Source organism: Colobus angolensis, unplaced genomic scaffold (genome assembly GCF_000951035.1).
Source record: "Colobus angolensis palliatus isolate OR3802 unplaced genomic scaffold, Cang.pa_1.0 Scaffold287, whole genome shotgun sequence".
NCBI lineage: Eukaryota > Metazoa > Chordata > Mammalia > Primates > Cercopithecidae > Colobus > Colobus angolensis.
Window position 1 is genome coordinate 953,528 of NW_012116121.1, and position 15,194 is coordinate 968,721.

At 44.4% G+C, this 15,194-nt stretch overlaps 1 protein-coding gene across 2 annotated transcripts in view; it reads right to left on the reverse strand.

The window, feature by feature from the left end:
- Positions 1-1,378: 1,378 nt before the first annotated feature.
- FBXO15 (F-box protein 15) overlaps positions 1,379-15,194 on the reverse strand; it is a 77,061-nt gene continuing 63,245 nt past the window's right edge. For both annotated transcript variants that reach the window (XM_011948913.1, XM_011948914.1), the window contains exons 9-10: positions 8,773-8,897; positions 1,379-1,856 (exon numbers count right to left, since the gene is read on the reverse strand). In XM_011948913.1, coding sequence (XP_011804303.1) covers positions 1,587-1,856; positions 8,773-8,897 — 395 coding nt within the window. In that variant the 3' untranslated portion in view covers positions 1,379-1,586. The remainder of the gene's footprint in view (positions 1,857-8,772; positions 8,898-15,194) is intronic.

A 15,194-nucleotide genomic window follows, 5' to 3' on the forward strand; every position in this document is an offset into this window, starting at 1 on the left:
TATGGAGCACCTGGCATGCTCCTAGGTGCTGGGGATGAAGCAGTGAACCAGAGTCATCATTATCCCTTCTCACAGGACTAGCAGTCTGGCGGGGAAGGCGGCGCTCGTGTCCACAGAGCTCCACTCTGCCATCCCTGGAGGTCCTTGCTTCCCCCCTCCATCCAAACATCATTAAACAGGAGGTCGAGGACAGGGCTCCTTCCCTGGCTCTACTGTGTTTCCAGTATTGTCAGGACACCTAGTCCCTCACAATTTAACCCAGGGGGCTCAGGGGGCCTCCACGCATTTTCTCGTGGTTGTATTCCAACGCAGTTCTGTAAGCGGCACTCGGCATCCGGGCCTCTCCTGACTCCTGGTCCTCATCTGGGCTTAGTGCTCAGGCCAGTTCCTCCTCCCTCCCCTGATGCTCACTTAGCTGGGGCAGACACTCCACATTCCCTCATTGGTGACACCATGAAATAACACAGCCCAGTGCTCACAACATCTGACCGCATTTCAGACTCCTCTCTTCCCAAGGACGTTGGCCCAAGGTGGTGGAGAACAGGAGTGTAGAGGACAGTGTCAGCAGCAGAAATCCTTTTTACTCTCACGTTTTTTGGGGCAAGAACATAGTATCTGTTCCCCATCTTCACTTGATTGCTGTCTTCAGGCTCTTTATTCTACACTCTCACACGCTCACCATCATACACACACCTCCAAAGAGAAAGTGGCCGGGTCACTAAACAGGAGAAGAATGGAACACAGATAGGGAGCGTGTGCTCATGCACGCCTGAGGAGAAGGAACACGGCAGGACGTCGAAAACCACCTCGGAGGGGAACGTTCAAGTGGGGGATAAAAATACAATCAAAGCAACCAACGCAATCTGAAACACACGTAGAACCAAATGCCCTAAAATAACATAGGCTTAGATACTTATCACCCCTATTGGAATCCTGATCATCTGTCAATTTTCTTAAAATATTTCTGCAGAGGAAGTTTCGGTAACTCATCCATCTCCATCCCCACTCACACAGAGCTGGTGTCCCCACTGGACTTGTACCGTGCCTTGCTCTTTCAAGTTATAACTTCCTTATGATCTCAGATACATCTTTCCTTGTGAATGAGGCCACTGGTCTATTTCACTTTATTAAATACCAGTATGGCTGCTGACTGTCATGAATGTAGCACTTTCTAATTCTAGTGAATACAACGAAGTTTATATTAATATTTAAGTACATTTTCTCATTTGAGTTTCTTACCAATAAAGAAAAACCGTTATAAGAACACACCCCTACACACACACACACACAGAATGATCATATGATCATTTGCTTAAGTAGAAGTTCTTAGATTTTAACGCAGGGCAGAAGAGAAGTAAATACCTTTTTTTCTTTTTATATGAAGTTTCACTGCTATTTTTATTTTTAAAATTTAACTGAATCCTTCAAACATTAACTTAAAAATGACCATAAATCGTAATTTCTAATGTGAGATGAAAGGCATCACACAGCACTCCGCAGATTTGCTTTATTTTAACTTTCAACACGAAGAACAAAGCCAGTCAAAAATAAACAACTAGATAACAACAACAATTTGCCACCTACTGCTAATATTCAGTCCCAAACCAACGGTTGATTTTTGCGATACTAAGGTAAAGGATCAGGTTGACAATAAGGTATTCTTCGGTCTCTCTGATCCACACCAGCTCCACGTGCACTCTTCCTTCCCCATCGACGTAGTCCACGCTGTACGTCTGTCCCAAGAAGCTGGGGCCGTCAGAGGGTATGGCAGGCAATCTCATGCACACCGGGGAACTGAAACACCAAAAGGGTTTCCCATGTTCATCCAAAAGAGTTACATCCATCATAGAACAACTCTGCAAAATAAACACAGATTGAGAAGGATAAAAAGGTCAATCAGACGTGATTTTCACAGAAAATCGTGACTCTGTAAAACTGACTAGAAATGCTGCATGTGGCATCAAAATCCAGAATACTATCATTGGTTTTCCATGGCGTACTTCATAACCTAGACTATACTTGGGCTTGTGTCTCATCACTTAATATTCATTCTCAAATATACACAGGAGCACTCACAGGGCTCAGTTTAGGACTTACTTAGCACTGGGAGCTCAGAGAAATGTGTCACAAATATTGTCCCTGTCCTCATGGAACTTAAAGTACAGAGGCTACAGATGTGACACAAATCACACCAACAACCAGTCAGTGCTTCCGAGCGTGAGGCGGCATCACCCTGAAAAGCAGTGTGGCTGTGTTCCTGGGTCTTCACTGCCACCACTAGGCCGTCCCCTCCCCTCTTCTGAGAAACCTCCTGCTTCTCCGAGGCTCTGAACTTCAGCTCTGCACCCCTGCTCCATGCGTGTCTCCGACATGTGCCAGCCTCCTGTCTGCCCACTCTCATTTCCAGGACTCTGGTGCCAGTCCTGCTGCCTGCCTCTCCCTCTCACTCTCTCCCAAGTCTTCCAAGTCTCACTGTCATCCCAAGTGGTCCCAACATCCGTGGGGACCCTGGTGGAGCCTCCAGTATCCTGGACTCTCAACTCCTGAGCTGTTCAACTCCACGACCTCCTCCTCGACTTGACCTCAGTTACTCACTCCCACAGTCACACCACCGACACATCACTTCCCAGAAGTGGTCCACTTCCACTATCAACGCCTCAGGTACCCTGTCTTCTAACTGCCACCTTCGTCTTCCAGCTGATTCACTGGATGATTTCCACTACAACTGTACTCCAGATTCACCCAGTGTTTTCGCCCTGCAAGCCATGACCTATTAATGCATCCTGAATTACACTTAGCAGGACACAACTGTTTGTCAAAACAAAATGAAAGAGAACAGAGTCAGCACGCATTGCACAGAGTAAGCATAAACGTCATTTCATGAACACTGTTTTCACTGCACATGAATGTGTGGTTTGTATATGCCCATAACGCAGTGGATATGTAAAAAGGCCTGAAGAGCACTGCCCATGGACCTAGCCCACCCGCCGGCCAGCCCTTCCTTCTCCTGCCTCTTCCTTTCCACTTTAGATTTCACTGGCCTTCGCTGGAATACTCTTGCCAATGCACATACCTCCCTCGTTCCCTTTGCATCACAACTTAGGTCCAGGTCCAGCAAAACCCCAGCCCTGGAGGAGCCCAGTTATTTTCTGTCTGGACCTGAGCACCAAGCACAGCAGGAGGGCTGCATACAGAGCTGCTGGGTGCCCATGCAGCCACACCACCCTCAGCATGGCCTGAGGGTCCCACCCTGGCTCTCTGGGTGGCTTCCTCTCCGCCTCATGGAACGATGCCTCATCCCCTTCCTCAGCCCTCCACATCCTGCTGGGAGGGTGCTCTCTGCAGAGGACCTTGGCCTTCACAGAGAGGGGAGAAGGATGTTTTCCTCAACTTCCCACTGCAGATCCACAGCCCAGCTCCTCTGCACCCACCTCTCCTCACAGGTGTTTCTCATCTGCCCCTCCCGGGTGTGGCCCAGTAATCTCCTGCTGCAGCATAGCCCATCTCGCAAAGGCACGACATCCCTCTCTCCAGTGACTACTTCTGTCCTCCCATCAGCTTTTAGCCTTCAACACATTCAAGTAACTCCCATCTTAGAGAGACAGCGAGAGAGAAACAGCCTCCCTGGGCCCCACAGACCCCTGTTCTTTGCTCACTTCCCAGACAGCCCTCTCCAAAGAGCTGTCTCCGCTGGATTTGTCCATTAATACCCATTCACTCCTCAAACCACTCTGGCCTGGTATCCTTTCTCCATCATTTGACTGAACATCTCTTGATAAGGCCACTAAATCTAGTGACCATCTGTCAGTCTGCCTCTCAGCAGTGTTTAGTTTTTCAAGAAAACATGAAGAGTAATTCCACCTCCCCAAATGCATCCAAAACCCACAAGCCCTGTAGCTCTCTACCCACTCCCATTGCTGAGGTTTCTACAGCTTGGTCCTAGGCCCTATTTTCACCCTATGTAATCTCTCCCTGTAAGTGGAACTCATCTACATCCAGATCCTAAGCTATCACCAACGTGCCTGTGATTCCCAAAAATTCATCTCCAGCCGAACTTCTTTTCCAAGTTCAAGACCTAAATATTCAAGTGCATACTCAACTTCTGGGATCTTTCAAGGGTCCCTCAAGTCCAGCAGGACTACATCCAAACTCAGGACCCTTCCAGCAAAGCTCTCCTGGTGCTCCTCATCCCAGGGATTGGTGAAACCACCATCAGTCATCTGGCTGTGCATGCCTGAAATGTGGGCGTCACTCTAGGGGCCTCCCTCCTAGCCCTGACGCGCCAACCATCACCCAGTCCTGTTAGTTTTTACCTCTCTTTCCAACAGCTTTACTTCTGTCCGTCTCCATTGCCACTGCCCTAATCCAAGTGCTATGGTCTGAATGTTTGTGCCCCTTAAATCCCGTGTCTTAAATCTGATCACCAATGTGACTGTTTTTAGGAGGTGGGGCCTCTGGGAGGTGATTAGGTCATGGGAGCAGAGCTCTCATGAATATGACTGAGGTCCTTATACAAGAGGCCCACAGAGCTGTCTCGCTCCTTTCACCAGGTGGGGACACTGCTAGAAGGTGCTTCCAGGAACTAGGAAGAGGGCCCTCACCAGACACCCATCTGCTGATGCTTTGACCTTGGGGCTTTCAGCTTCCACAACGGTAAGAAGTAAGTTTCTAGTGCTAAAAGCCACCCAGCTGACGGTGGTTTGTGACTGCAGGCCAGGCCGACTAAGACACCAAGTGACTGCTCTTCCTTTAAGGAGTCAGCCATCCAGCTCATCCTCCACTCATTCTCCTCACTCAGAAGACACACCTTCACAAAACATGAGTCTGAGCATGCCACCCACAGCTTAAAACCCTGAGACAACTTTCCATGGCTAGAAAGTTGCCCTGAGACAACTTTCCTTAGCCACTGGGCTAGCAGTCACTTGACTGTGTTACTTACAACCTCACCAAACCCACCAGCATAGAGATGGTGGTTAGATCCCATGGGAGGAAGGAGGTGGAGCCCTGGGTCCCATCACCTGCAAGAAGGTTGAGGAGGAGAAACCCTGGCAGAAGTCAGGAAGGAGCGGCCGGTGGGGCACAAGGGCTCCTTGGTGAGGACGCAGCTCACAGCCCTAAGCCGTCAGTGGGTGTCTCAGTCTTTCTGCTCTCCCAATCCCTCTGCTGCCAGATCAAGAGCTGGGAGCTGATTCTCTTCTGAAGCCCTCCTGGTTCTCAAAGTCCAGCATTCTCCAATTCCCTCCTAACCTAAAACGTGGCCTAGCACACGATAGGCACATCAAACTCTTTAACAACATCCATAGATACACCAAAATCCAAATTTTTTCCTGAGGGTTTCAAGGCCCCTCCTGACATGCCCCAGCAGCCTTTCCAATGCTCCCCAATCACTCTCACTCCTGTCCCTGGGCGCTAGCCCATCCCAGGCAGGACAGCCAGCTAGGAAGAGGCCCACCTCAGCACCAGCTGCAGCGGCACAATGGTTCTCACACCCCTCCTCGGGTCAGCTGCCCCTCACCTCTAGAACCTCGCTCCTTATTTCCCATCCTGTCTGAAGCATCTCTTTCTCCAATGGGTTCCTGCTCTAGAATAAATCACTCCCAATCTTCTGGAGGGGGATGCATGTCAGAACCTCCCACGAGCCTTCCTTCCACTGGCCCTTTCCTCTTTCTCCTCACAGAGCTTGTTTTCAATCCTCTCCTAAATCAGTCCCTCGCACCCTGTAGGTCCAGGAGGCACATCTGAGCAGTCGGCAGACCTCACCCTCCTGGCAGGAGGAAGTCTCTCCTCACCTGCGCCCCCATGGACCAGTGAACTACGCCAGGCTCAAAACTCAGCGTCTGGGGAGAGTGCAGCACTTGCACATGTGGGACTGTCCTGTTCTTCCTGAGCTGTTCAGTTGTATCAGCACCAGCAGCCCTCATCACCCATGCAGCTGCAGTGCTTGTCAAGCAAAGTGGCCAGGGTGCCTTTCTGGTGTCACGGCCACCCGCAACATGCTGAGCCACAATGTGCCCATAGCAGGCTCTACTGAACTCAACTGTTCTTACACAAAGCAGAACCACAGAACTCCACTGAAATATCTAGTCTAAATAAAAATTGATGCCAATCTCCATACGGATTTAGAAGTAATGTTAAAATAACATCAAAGATGCCAACGAGTGAAAAAAAAACATAAAAGAAACATACGGGAAAAGCCTCACCAAAAGAAAATCCATCAGTCTGAAATTCTGATAGGCACTGGGAGGAGACAGAGCAGGAGAGTATTTCACTTTGATTACCTGACTTACACTGAAGACTGCAGCAAGGTTACCTAGAGAGGATAGCCTAGCTGTTCAACATGACTTTGTAAAACAGCATGGTAACCACTTATAGAGCAAATGTCCTGCATGGATTCAGTACTAACACATGGCCACTGAAAGCATCTTTAAAGTATATTTGATATCATAGCTTGACTTTTTAAAAAAAGGAATATAAAACTAACCTAATAATGTGATTTTTAAAAAATTTTAAAGTTTAATAATTTACCACATAAACGTATGATCTGTTGAGTTTTTGCTCCGGAAACTCAACCTAAAGATACTTTCCACCTGAATTACCTCCACAGCACTAAGTGTTGGAGGTCACTCAACTCTGAGGTTGCAGGAAGGTGAAGATTCTCATGGGAACAGTAGGTCCCAAGGACATCAGATGTCCTTTCATGACCGCACATCACTTCAAACAACACGACCCAACCAGGCAGCATCCTCCGTCATTATCGTTAATATGTTCTCACTTCTCTGTCCTTCCACCAGCATCATATTTGGGTGATGCACTTTCTCAGTAGCCTATGCTCTGACAGGCATCGTAAACGATGTAGTAGAAGCTCCTCACCAGAGGTTGTGTCTACAATTTCCAGAAGGAGCAGGGTTTTTATTTTACATTTTTTAAAAAGTCATATGTACCTAAGAAACTTTCTAAGCTTATGTCCATGCTTTAAAAAAAGTTTTTCACTCCTTCCAAGCAATTTCTTAAAATATATGTTATTTCACTATTCTTAGGGTGATCAGATTCCTGGAGAGAAATATCTGAGCTGCACAGCAAATACAAGGAATATGACATCACTGATCTGACTTTTTATTCTTTTGGGAATTCTGAGGACAGCTTAGTCTTAATATTGAACCCAAGAGCATAAAAGGCAAACAGAAAATAAACCACATCTTCCCTCCAGGCCCAAGGGAGAAGGTACAAGCTTTTGAGCTATTCGCTATCTTTTCCCAAAGCCCATCTGAGAGGAGGAATTATGGGGAAAACTGTCCAGGGACATGCAATCCATTCCCCACTTTAAAAACTCAAAATCCTGCTTTCAGATCAAGCTGTTTTTCTAAAAACCTGTGCACCTGAGTCACATGGGTTTAGCAACCTACAGAATCACTGCTTGGAGCTCATGTAAAAGTCCAATTTTGAAGCTGTATCTTCAGCTTCTCTGAGAACTTCTATGAGAAATCTGTGAGTGCATCTGCTGCTAAGATGCTATTTAGGGTTGGTCCATTATGTAGCTTAGTCTGCCCTACATAAAGTCCCATTGGAGATTTTGTTTTTAATGATCAGAAGTGGGATAAAGCTTTCTTTGTATAATTACTATACTTCCCTTTTTTCTCCCAGTGAGAACTAAATGACTGCTCTCATCTTGCTCTGGACTACCAGAAAACACAGAACAAATTTATTTTTAAAAATTATGCTGACCCTTTCAAAGACTGTCACATTCTATATTCTGCCTTTCTTGATCCTCAAGGTCTATTTGATGTGAATATTTTATCTTAGTACCTATTTTTATTATAAGCTTTATCGAAATCTGAAGAAAAAGAAAGAAGGTAGGTCTGTTCTCTTAAAGGCATGAAACAATATGGTGTGTGATAAACATAATTTTTACCAAAATTTAAACATTTGCTATGAATAAATAGGATTTGTAAAATATCTCATTGTATCAAATATCAAGTGGCTCAAGGGACAGTGCTTCAGGATAACACCACTCTTGGTCCTGGTCGTCATCACTAACAGTTCTAACAAGGTGCCCATGCACAGTGCAGAATAAAGCCATGTTACAGGAAGTCCCCGCAGTCACTGGAGATTGATCCCACTGGTCCCTGGGACCATGAAAATCTTGTTCATCCCACAAAATAAAGATGGAGAGTGACAAGAACCAGGAGCAGCCATGGGCACAAGGACAGAAGAGAGCAAAACTGTGAGAACATCTTTCTCCTGTTCCTCCTCCTCCCTCCTTCCCTGCCACTTCCCAACCACTAAATCAACTCTCCCACCTATGTGGCTAATCTTTTATATAACAGTTCAAGGAAATCCCTATATCCTGGACTATGAATTTATAACTGCAAAAAGTTTTAAATTGGTACATGGATGATCAAGATGTTTTGAGTAGATGCTGCCTGCCTGGTCCAACCTTCAGTTCCACTCTCTTTCCACAAAACAGAGGTGCTTTGAGGGAGTAGGGGGCTGTAATCAACAGTGTTCTGAAACGCTGCTGCAGACTGCCTGCCCCTCCAACTCCACCACTCTCAGTGACACGTGAAAGGTCCTCAACAAGCATCTCATGAGTGAACCCACTGGTTGTCAATGGCTAATAGAATATGCACCAACCTTCAGAAACTAGAACAATAAATCCAGGACTATAAAAGAAACATCATATGTTTATGATTATATAATCTACACATATAAACTGACCTTTTATTATATAGAAATCAAGTTACTTGAAGAAAAGAAAACGGTTCTGTTTTTTACCTTTATACAGCCATCAAAAATATCAGTTTTCCATGAGAGGCCAACTTTTCCAATAAGAGGTAGGTGTTCTCTGTTATTTTTTAAATGTATAACAATGAGCTTCACATGTCCATTTTCAATATTTCCTGAAAAGATATAAGATTGTTTCAATCACTGTCTTCCAATGCAGGACAAGCCAAGCACGTTCAGTCAGTGACTTCATGAGGACACCTCACCCTGGTAAGCCCTGGCCTCACCGACGGGGACAACATGGGCACAGCAATCCCAGCCTCCAGCTTGAGGCCAGAGGGACGCATCTGCGTCCCAGAGACAGCAACATTCACAAGTACCCAGAAAGGTGATGTCAAAGGTGAGTCAGGGGCAGCCAGCTGAGGTGAGCCTGGATAGCCACCTGTCGCTGATGGAAAGGTGGCTGCTGAAGGAAGAAAGGGTTCTTCTGATGTGGGTAAGCCAACAGTGCTGGAAACCGGTATCTATAATTACAGAGCTCAAGAAAGCAGGTGGAGAAATGGCAAAGAAACAAGGGGGCTGGAGAGCAGCCGAACCTGAAGAGGAGTGGAAGAAACTCATAGGAAATATAAAACTCATATGAACACACCTCTGCACATGCTTGTAACTGAGTGCGAGTCCGTGCACATGCCCACCTAGTTGGAGGCCAAACCCTGTGGCCCTCTGCTGCCAGCTCCAAGCCAGCTACAGCAGCCTGGCCACATGGAGGAGCCCTCGCACCCACGCAGCACACTAGCCCTGCTGCCCTAGGCCTCCTGTGGCAGGGAGAGCCGCGGCACCACTTGGCTTACACAGACACAAGCTTCCTGGTTCTGTCTGAACACACCCTGAGAAGCGACCATCAGGCACAGCAACACAACTCATACCCGAGAGTTCTCCAGAGATGGAAGTCTGAACAAAGGGAAGGTGCAAGTCACCGGGCAAAGCAGACAGAAAAATCATAGAAAAGAGCAAGTGTTCTCCAGCCCTGGCCTCGTTATTTCACGAGACAAAATAACACCAAAGCCAAGCTGTCTTGGGAGCCACAGCTCTGTTCTAGAAATGTTACACAGTGTTCTCCAACTTCAGTGTCACCAGAAGGTTATAGCCCACGCTTTGCCAGGGTCCTCTAAGTGAGAGACGACACAGAGGCAGGGTTTCCAGCCCCGCAAAGGGGAGCTCCTCGCCCAGATGCCACGCTGCTGGTTTCTCCTCGTCTTATTTCTGTTCCAAGGACAGAGGCAGCCCACATTTTCCTCTCTACTGCTGAGTAATTAGCAAGAACTGTGTAGCTTCCCTTCCACTCTCCCCAGGCGTAGGAAGAAATGCCAAATGACATGGACCATTCCCAGGTAACAGCTCTGCCGTCACCTCATCACCTCGTCACCTCAGCAGGGCTTGACAGAAGCAGGGAGGAAGTGTATGAAAAGCGAGGCCTTAGTGGAGGCACAGTAATCACATTCTGAACGGACCAGATGTGACTCTGCTCTGTCCTGCACTATTGCAGCCATGTGCAAAATCCAGGGAGGCCTCCAACTGGTGCAGCAAAGGCAGGCAGCCGACGGTGCCTACAGAAAACCAGGAGCTCATCTTCCACACAGCTTGTCCCCAGGACACGGCAGAAAATGCACTCCAAAGTATAGCAGCCAATAACGTCTCAATGGCAACTGTCTGAGCTAATAAACATCAAATCCCTGTAGGAAGCAGAGATTGTTATTTTGTTATTACCAGGTATTCTCCCACTTCAGAACAATTACAACACTGTGGTGTCTCCAAAGGTCAGAGCTCTTTCCGCCAACCCTCTGTAACCACTTACAAGACAGAGAAAGGTTAAGCTCTTCCTACATTTAGACAATCTGCACATGGAACAGATGTGTGAAAGTGTGTGTATATAAAATAGGTATGTTTTTGAGTACTTATTGTATACCAACCACTGAGTTAGACACTTAATAGCTTAGAAGAATACATTAACACCTCAAATAATAATATTAATTGGGCATTATAATTTTCTGAATTCACAGGTGATAAAACTGATGCAGGGAGGTTAACAGTAACTTGCCCAAGATCAACAGCAGAAACACGATCCAAACCCTGTTCTGTGTCCAGAGTCTATGTTACAATAGAGTAAGAAATATGTGAAACATATCACTAAGTAATTATCTACTAGCCAAGAATTTATAATGCAGATTCAGATTCTCATGTTTGTTTTCATATTACTCCCAAGAGAAATGCCTATTTAGAAATTAGCAAGCAGAATACACTGGGGAATCACTCTGGCTTCCCAATACTTGAGGTAATGGCTCAGCCTGTGAGTACCATGCTCAGCCTCCACTCTCAGCCCTCCTTATAAGCAGGTCACTGATGATGCAGGCTCCTTCCATGAGACACATGTGTTCCTGCAAACCTGGGGTCGGAAATGAGCATTGAGAGGAGGGACAGAATGGGAAGAGCCATTTGCTGGCAGAGGCAGTGGCAGCGGCCTGCTCCTCATGCTGGCAGGGGTAGAGGTCCAGAGGCTGCTAGTGGCTATTATACTGGTGACAGTTTCAAAACACAAACCACAGAGCATGGCTTTGCATCTATAAACAGAGTGTGGCTCTCCTAGACCGACTATAAGCAAGTATATCCTTTATTAAATTCCCATGCTCCTTAAGTCATTCAGAATAAATTCTGTTCTTGGAGACTCTAATCTTAACTTACCAATACACAAGACCATCTGCAAAATTCAGCAAAATACAATTTGAGGCTCACCATCCTTGGTTTCCAGCGACACTGTACCTGTAAGCATGGCCTTTAGACTCATAAAGACCCACTCCAAACCCTGCTCAGCCATTTACTAATGTATAACCATGGTCAAGTTCCAAACTCAGTAAAATACAGATAATACAAATAGCACTTGATAAGGCTTTGTGAGGATGAATGGAACTGGTAATAAATATTAACATTATACAGTAGTTGATTATGTATGCCAAGCTAAGTGTGTTAAGTACCCTCTATGCTTTATCTCAATAATAATATTCTATCTAAAGACTGCCAAGTGCATTGTCAAGCAGAATGTGGAGATGTGCCACGTTTGTAGACTGGAAGACCCAATATAGTGAAGATGTCCAATTACCCAAACTTATCTATTATAGTTTCACACAATCACAAGCATAATCCCAACAGGTACTTGAGAAAATTGTTTACAAATAATTAATACTTACATAAATAATGATATTGGCAAGATGATTCTAAACTCCACATGAAAATGCTATGGACCTAAAATAGCCAAAACAATTTAGGAAAGGAAAAAAAAGTTAACTTCAAGACTTACTATAGAGCTACAGAAATCAAGACAGTGTGGGATTGTGTTTATAAAGAAACACAGATTGGCTGGGCATGGTGGCTCACACCTGTAATCCCAGCACTTTGGGAGGCTGAGGTAGGCGTATCACCTGAGGGCAGGAGTCTGAGACCTGCCTGGCCAACATGGTGAAACACCATCCTACTAAAAATACAAAACTTAGCCAGGTGTGGTGGCAGGCATCTGTAATCCCAGCTACTCAGGAGGCTGAGGTGGGAGAATCGCTTGAACCCAGCAGGCCAGAAGTTGCAGTGAGCCAAGATCGCACCACTGCACTCCAGCCTGAGTGACAGAGCAAGACTCCGTCTCAAAACAACAACAAAAAAGGACACATAGATCAATAAAATGGAATAGATGGGTTCAGAAAGAGACCCACACTTTTACAAGCAATTGATTTTTGACGAAGTCATCAAAATGATTCGATGAGCAAAGAAAGTCTTTTCACAAATGGTACAAAAACAACTGGACATCCACACCGGGAAAGAACATCAACTTATCTTCTAATTTACACAAAACCAGTTAAGGACAGATAACAAACCGAAATGCAAAAGCTGAAACCATAACAATGGTAGGAAAAACAAAGAAGAATATCTTTATAACCTGGGATAGAAAAAGTTTTAAAACAGGAAAAAACAACCAGGAAATTTAAAATTGATTAGATTTCATCAAATGAGAAACACTAATTTGTAACACTTACTTTCATAATAAGTCATCAGATGTACAAACCAAGAAAACCCGCACTAACAAGTACTAATAAATATGCTATAATGAATTATCTGCTCTGATTTTTCTAGGTAATTACCACCTAGAAAGGAGTATACTGTTTCTAATGCTTTACCTATTATAAATTCTTAGGGAGTATAACCTGAACTAGACACAGAAAAAAAATTAATATCAAGAAACTTGTTAATATCAAGAAGGAACAAAAAGTCACCTATTCTTGGAATTACAACAATAAAAAGATGATAACATGATATATACAAAAACATTAAAGAAGAATTTCATAATGAGATCACCTGCACATATCAGGTTCTGCTGCTAAAGAGCTGAACAATTTCATACCTCTAAGGCCCATAACCTTATTTTCATGCCCTTGACATTTTCTACTGTATCCTACAGAGTAAGCACTGAACAGTTTTGTTTTTTTGTTTTTGTTTTTGAGACGGAGTCTCGCTCCGTTGCTCAGGCTGGAGTGCAGTGGCACGATCTTGGCTCACTGCAAGCTCCGCCTTCTGGGTTCATGCCATTCTCCTGCCTCAGCCTCCCAAGTAGCTGGGACTACAAGCGTCCACCACCACGCCCTGCTAATTTTTTGTATTTTTAGTAGAGATGGGGTTTCACCATGTCAGCCAGAATGGTCTCGATCTCCTGACCTCGTGATCCGCCCGCCTCAGCCTCCCAAAGTGCTGGGATTACAGGCGTGAGCCACCTTACCCAGCCAGCACTGAATAGTTTTTAATTGGTATTTTAATAGAAAGTATATTACAGAAAGTCTATAAGATATAGAGCAAATCTAACAAAATATGGAAACATAATAAATAAGAATTTGTTCACAAAGGCAACACAAAAATAAGTATTAATAAATGGAGAAAGATGCAGGATCTACATAAAAGCATTTCTCCAGGGTACTAGAGGGAAACTTAAAAACAAGCCTATCTCAGATGTACTGCAGATTTGGTTCTTGACCACAGGAATAAAGCAAGTATCACAAAAAAAGCAAGTCACATAAATTTTCTGGTTCCCCAGCACATATAAAAGTTATGTTTATGCTATACTCTTTTAACTGTGCAATAGCATTATGTCTAAAAAATAATGTACATATTTTAATTCAAAAATACTTTATTGCTAAAAAATGCTAATGACCATCTGAGCCTTCAGCAAAGCATTATCTTTTTGCTGGTGGAAGGTCTTGCCTCAATGTTGATGACCGATGACTGATCAGGATGGTGGTTGCTGAATGCAGCTGTGGCATTTTTTTAAACTTTTATTTTGGTTCAGGAGTACATGTGGAGGTTTGTTATACAGGTAAACTGCATGTTGCAGGGGTTTGTACAGATTATTTCATCACCCAGGTAATAAACATAGTACCCGATAGGTAGTTTTTGGATCCTCACCTCCCTCCAACCCTCCACCCTCAAAGAGGACCTGGTGGTATCCGTTGTTCCCTTCTTTGTGTTCATATGTATTCCATGTTTAGCTTTCACTTATAAGTGAGAACATACCGTATTTTGTTTTCTGTTCATTAGTTCACTTAAGATAATGGCCTCTAGCTCCATCTATGTTGGTGTAAAGGACATGGCTGCATAATATTCCATGGTGTATATGTACCACATTTTCTCCAGTCTACTACTGACGGGCATTTAAGTTGATTCTATGTCTTTGCTATTGTGAATAGTGCTGTAGTGAACACATACATGCATGTGTCTTTATGGTAGAATAACTTACATTCCTTTGGGAACATACCCAATAATGGGATTGCTGGGTCAAATGGTAATTCTCTTTGCAGTTCTCTGAGAAATTGCCAAACTGCTTTCCACAATGGCTGAACTAATTTACATTCACACCAGCAGTGTACAAGTGTTCCCTTTTCTCCACAACCTTGTGAGCCTGTGTCATTTGTTTGAGTTTTTAATAATAGACATTCTGACTAGTGTAAGGTGGTATCTCACTGTGGCTTTGATTTGCACTTCTCTAATGATTAGTGATATTGAGTATTTTATCATATGCTTGTTGGCAGCATGTATGTCTTCTTTTGAAAATTGTCTGTTCATGTCCTTTGCCCACTTTTTAATGGTTTTTTTTTTTTGCTTGTAAGTTCCTTACAGATGCTGGATATTAGATTGTTTTATCCCATTGAATAGGCTGTCTGTTTACTTGGCTGATAGTTTCTTTTGCTGTACAGAAGTTCTTTAATTTAAGTCCCATTTGTCAATTTTTGTTTTTGTTGCAATTATTTTTGGTGTCTTCATCATGAAATCTTTGCCAGTCCCATATCCAGAATGGTATTTATTAGGTTATCTTCCAGGGTTTTTATAGTTTTAGGTTTTACATTTAAGTCTTTAATACATCTTGAGTTGATTTTTATATGTGG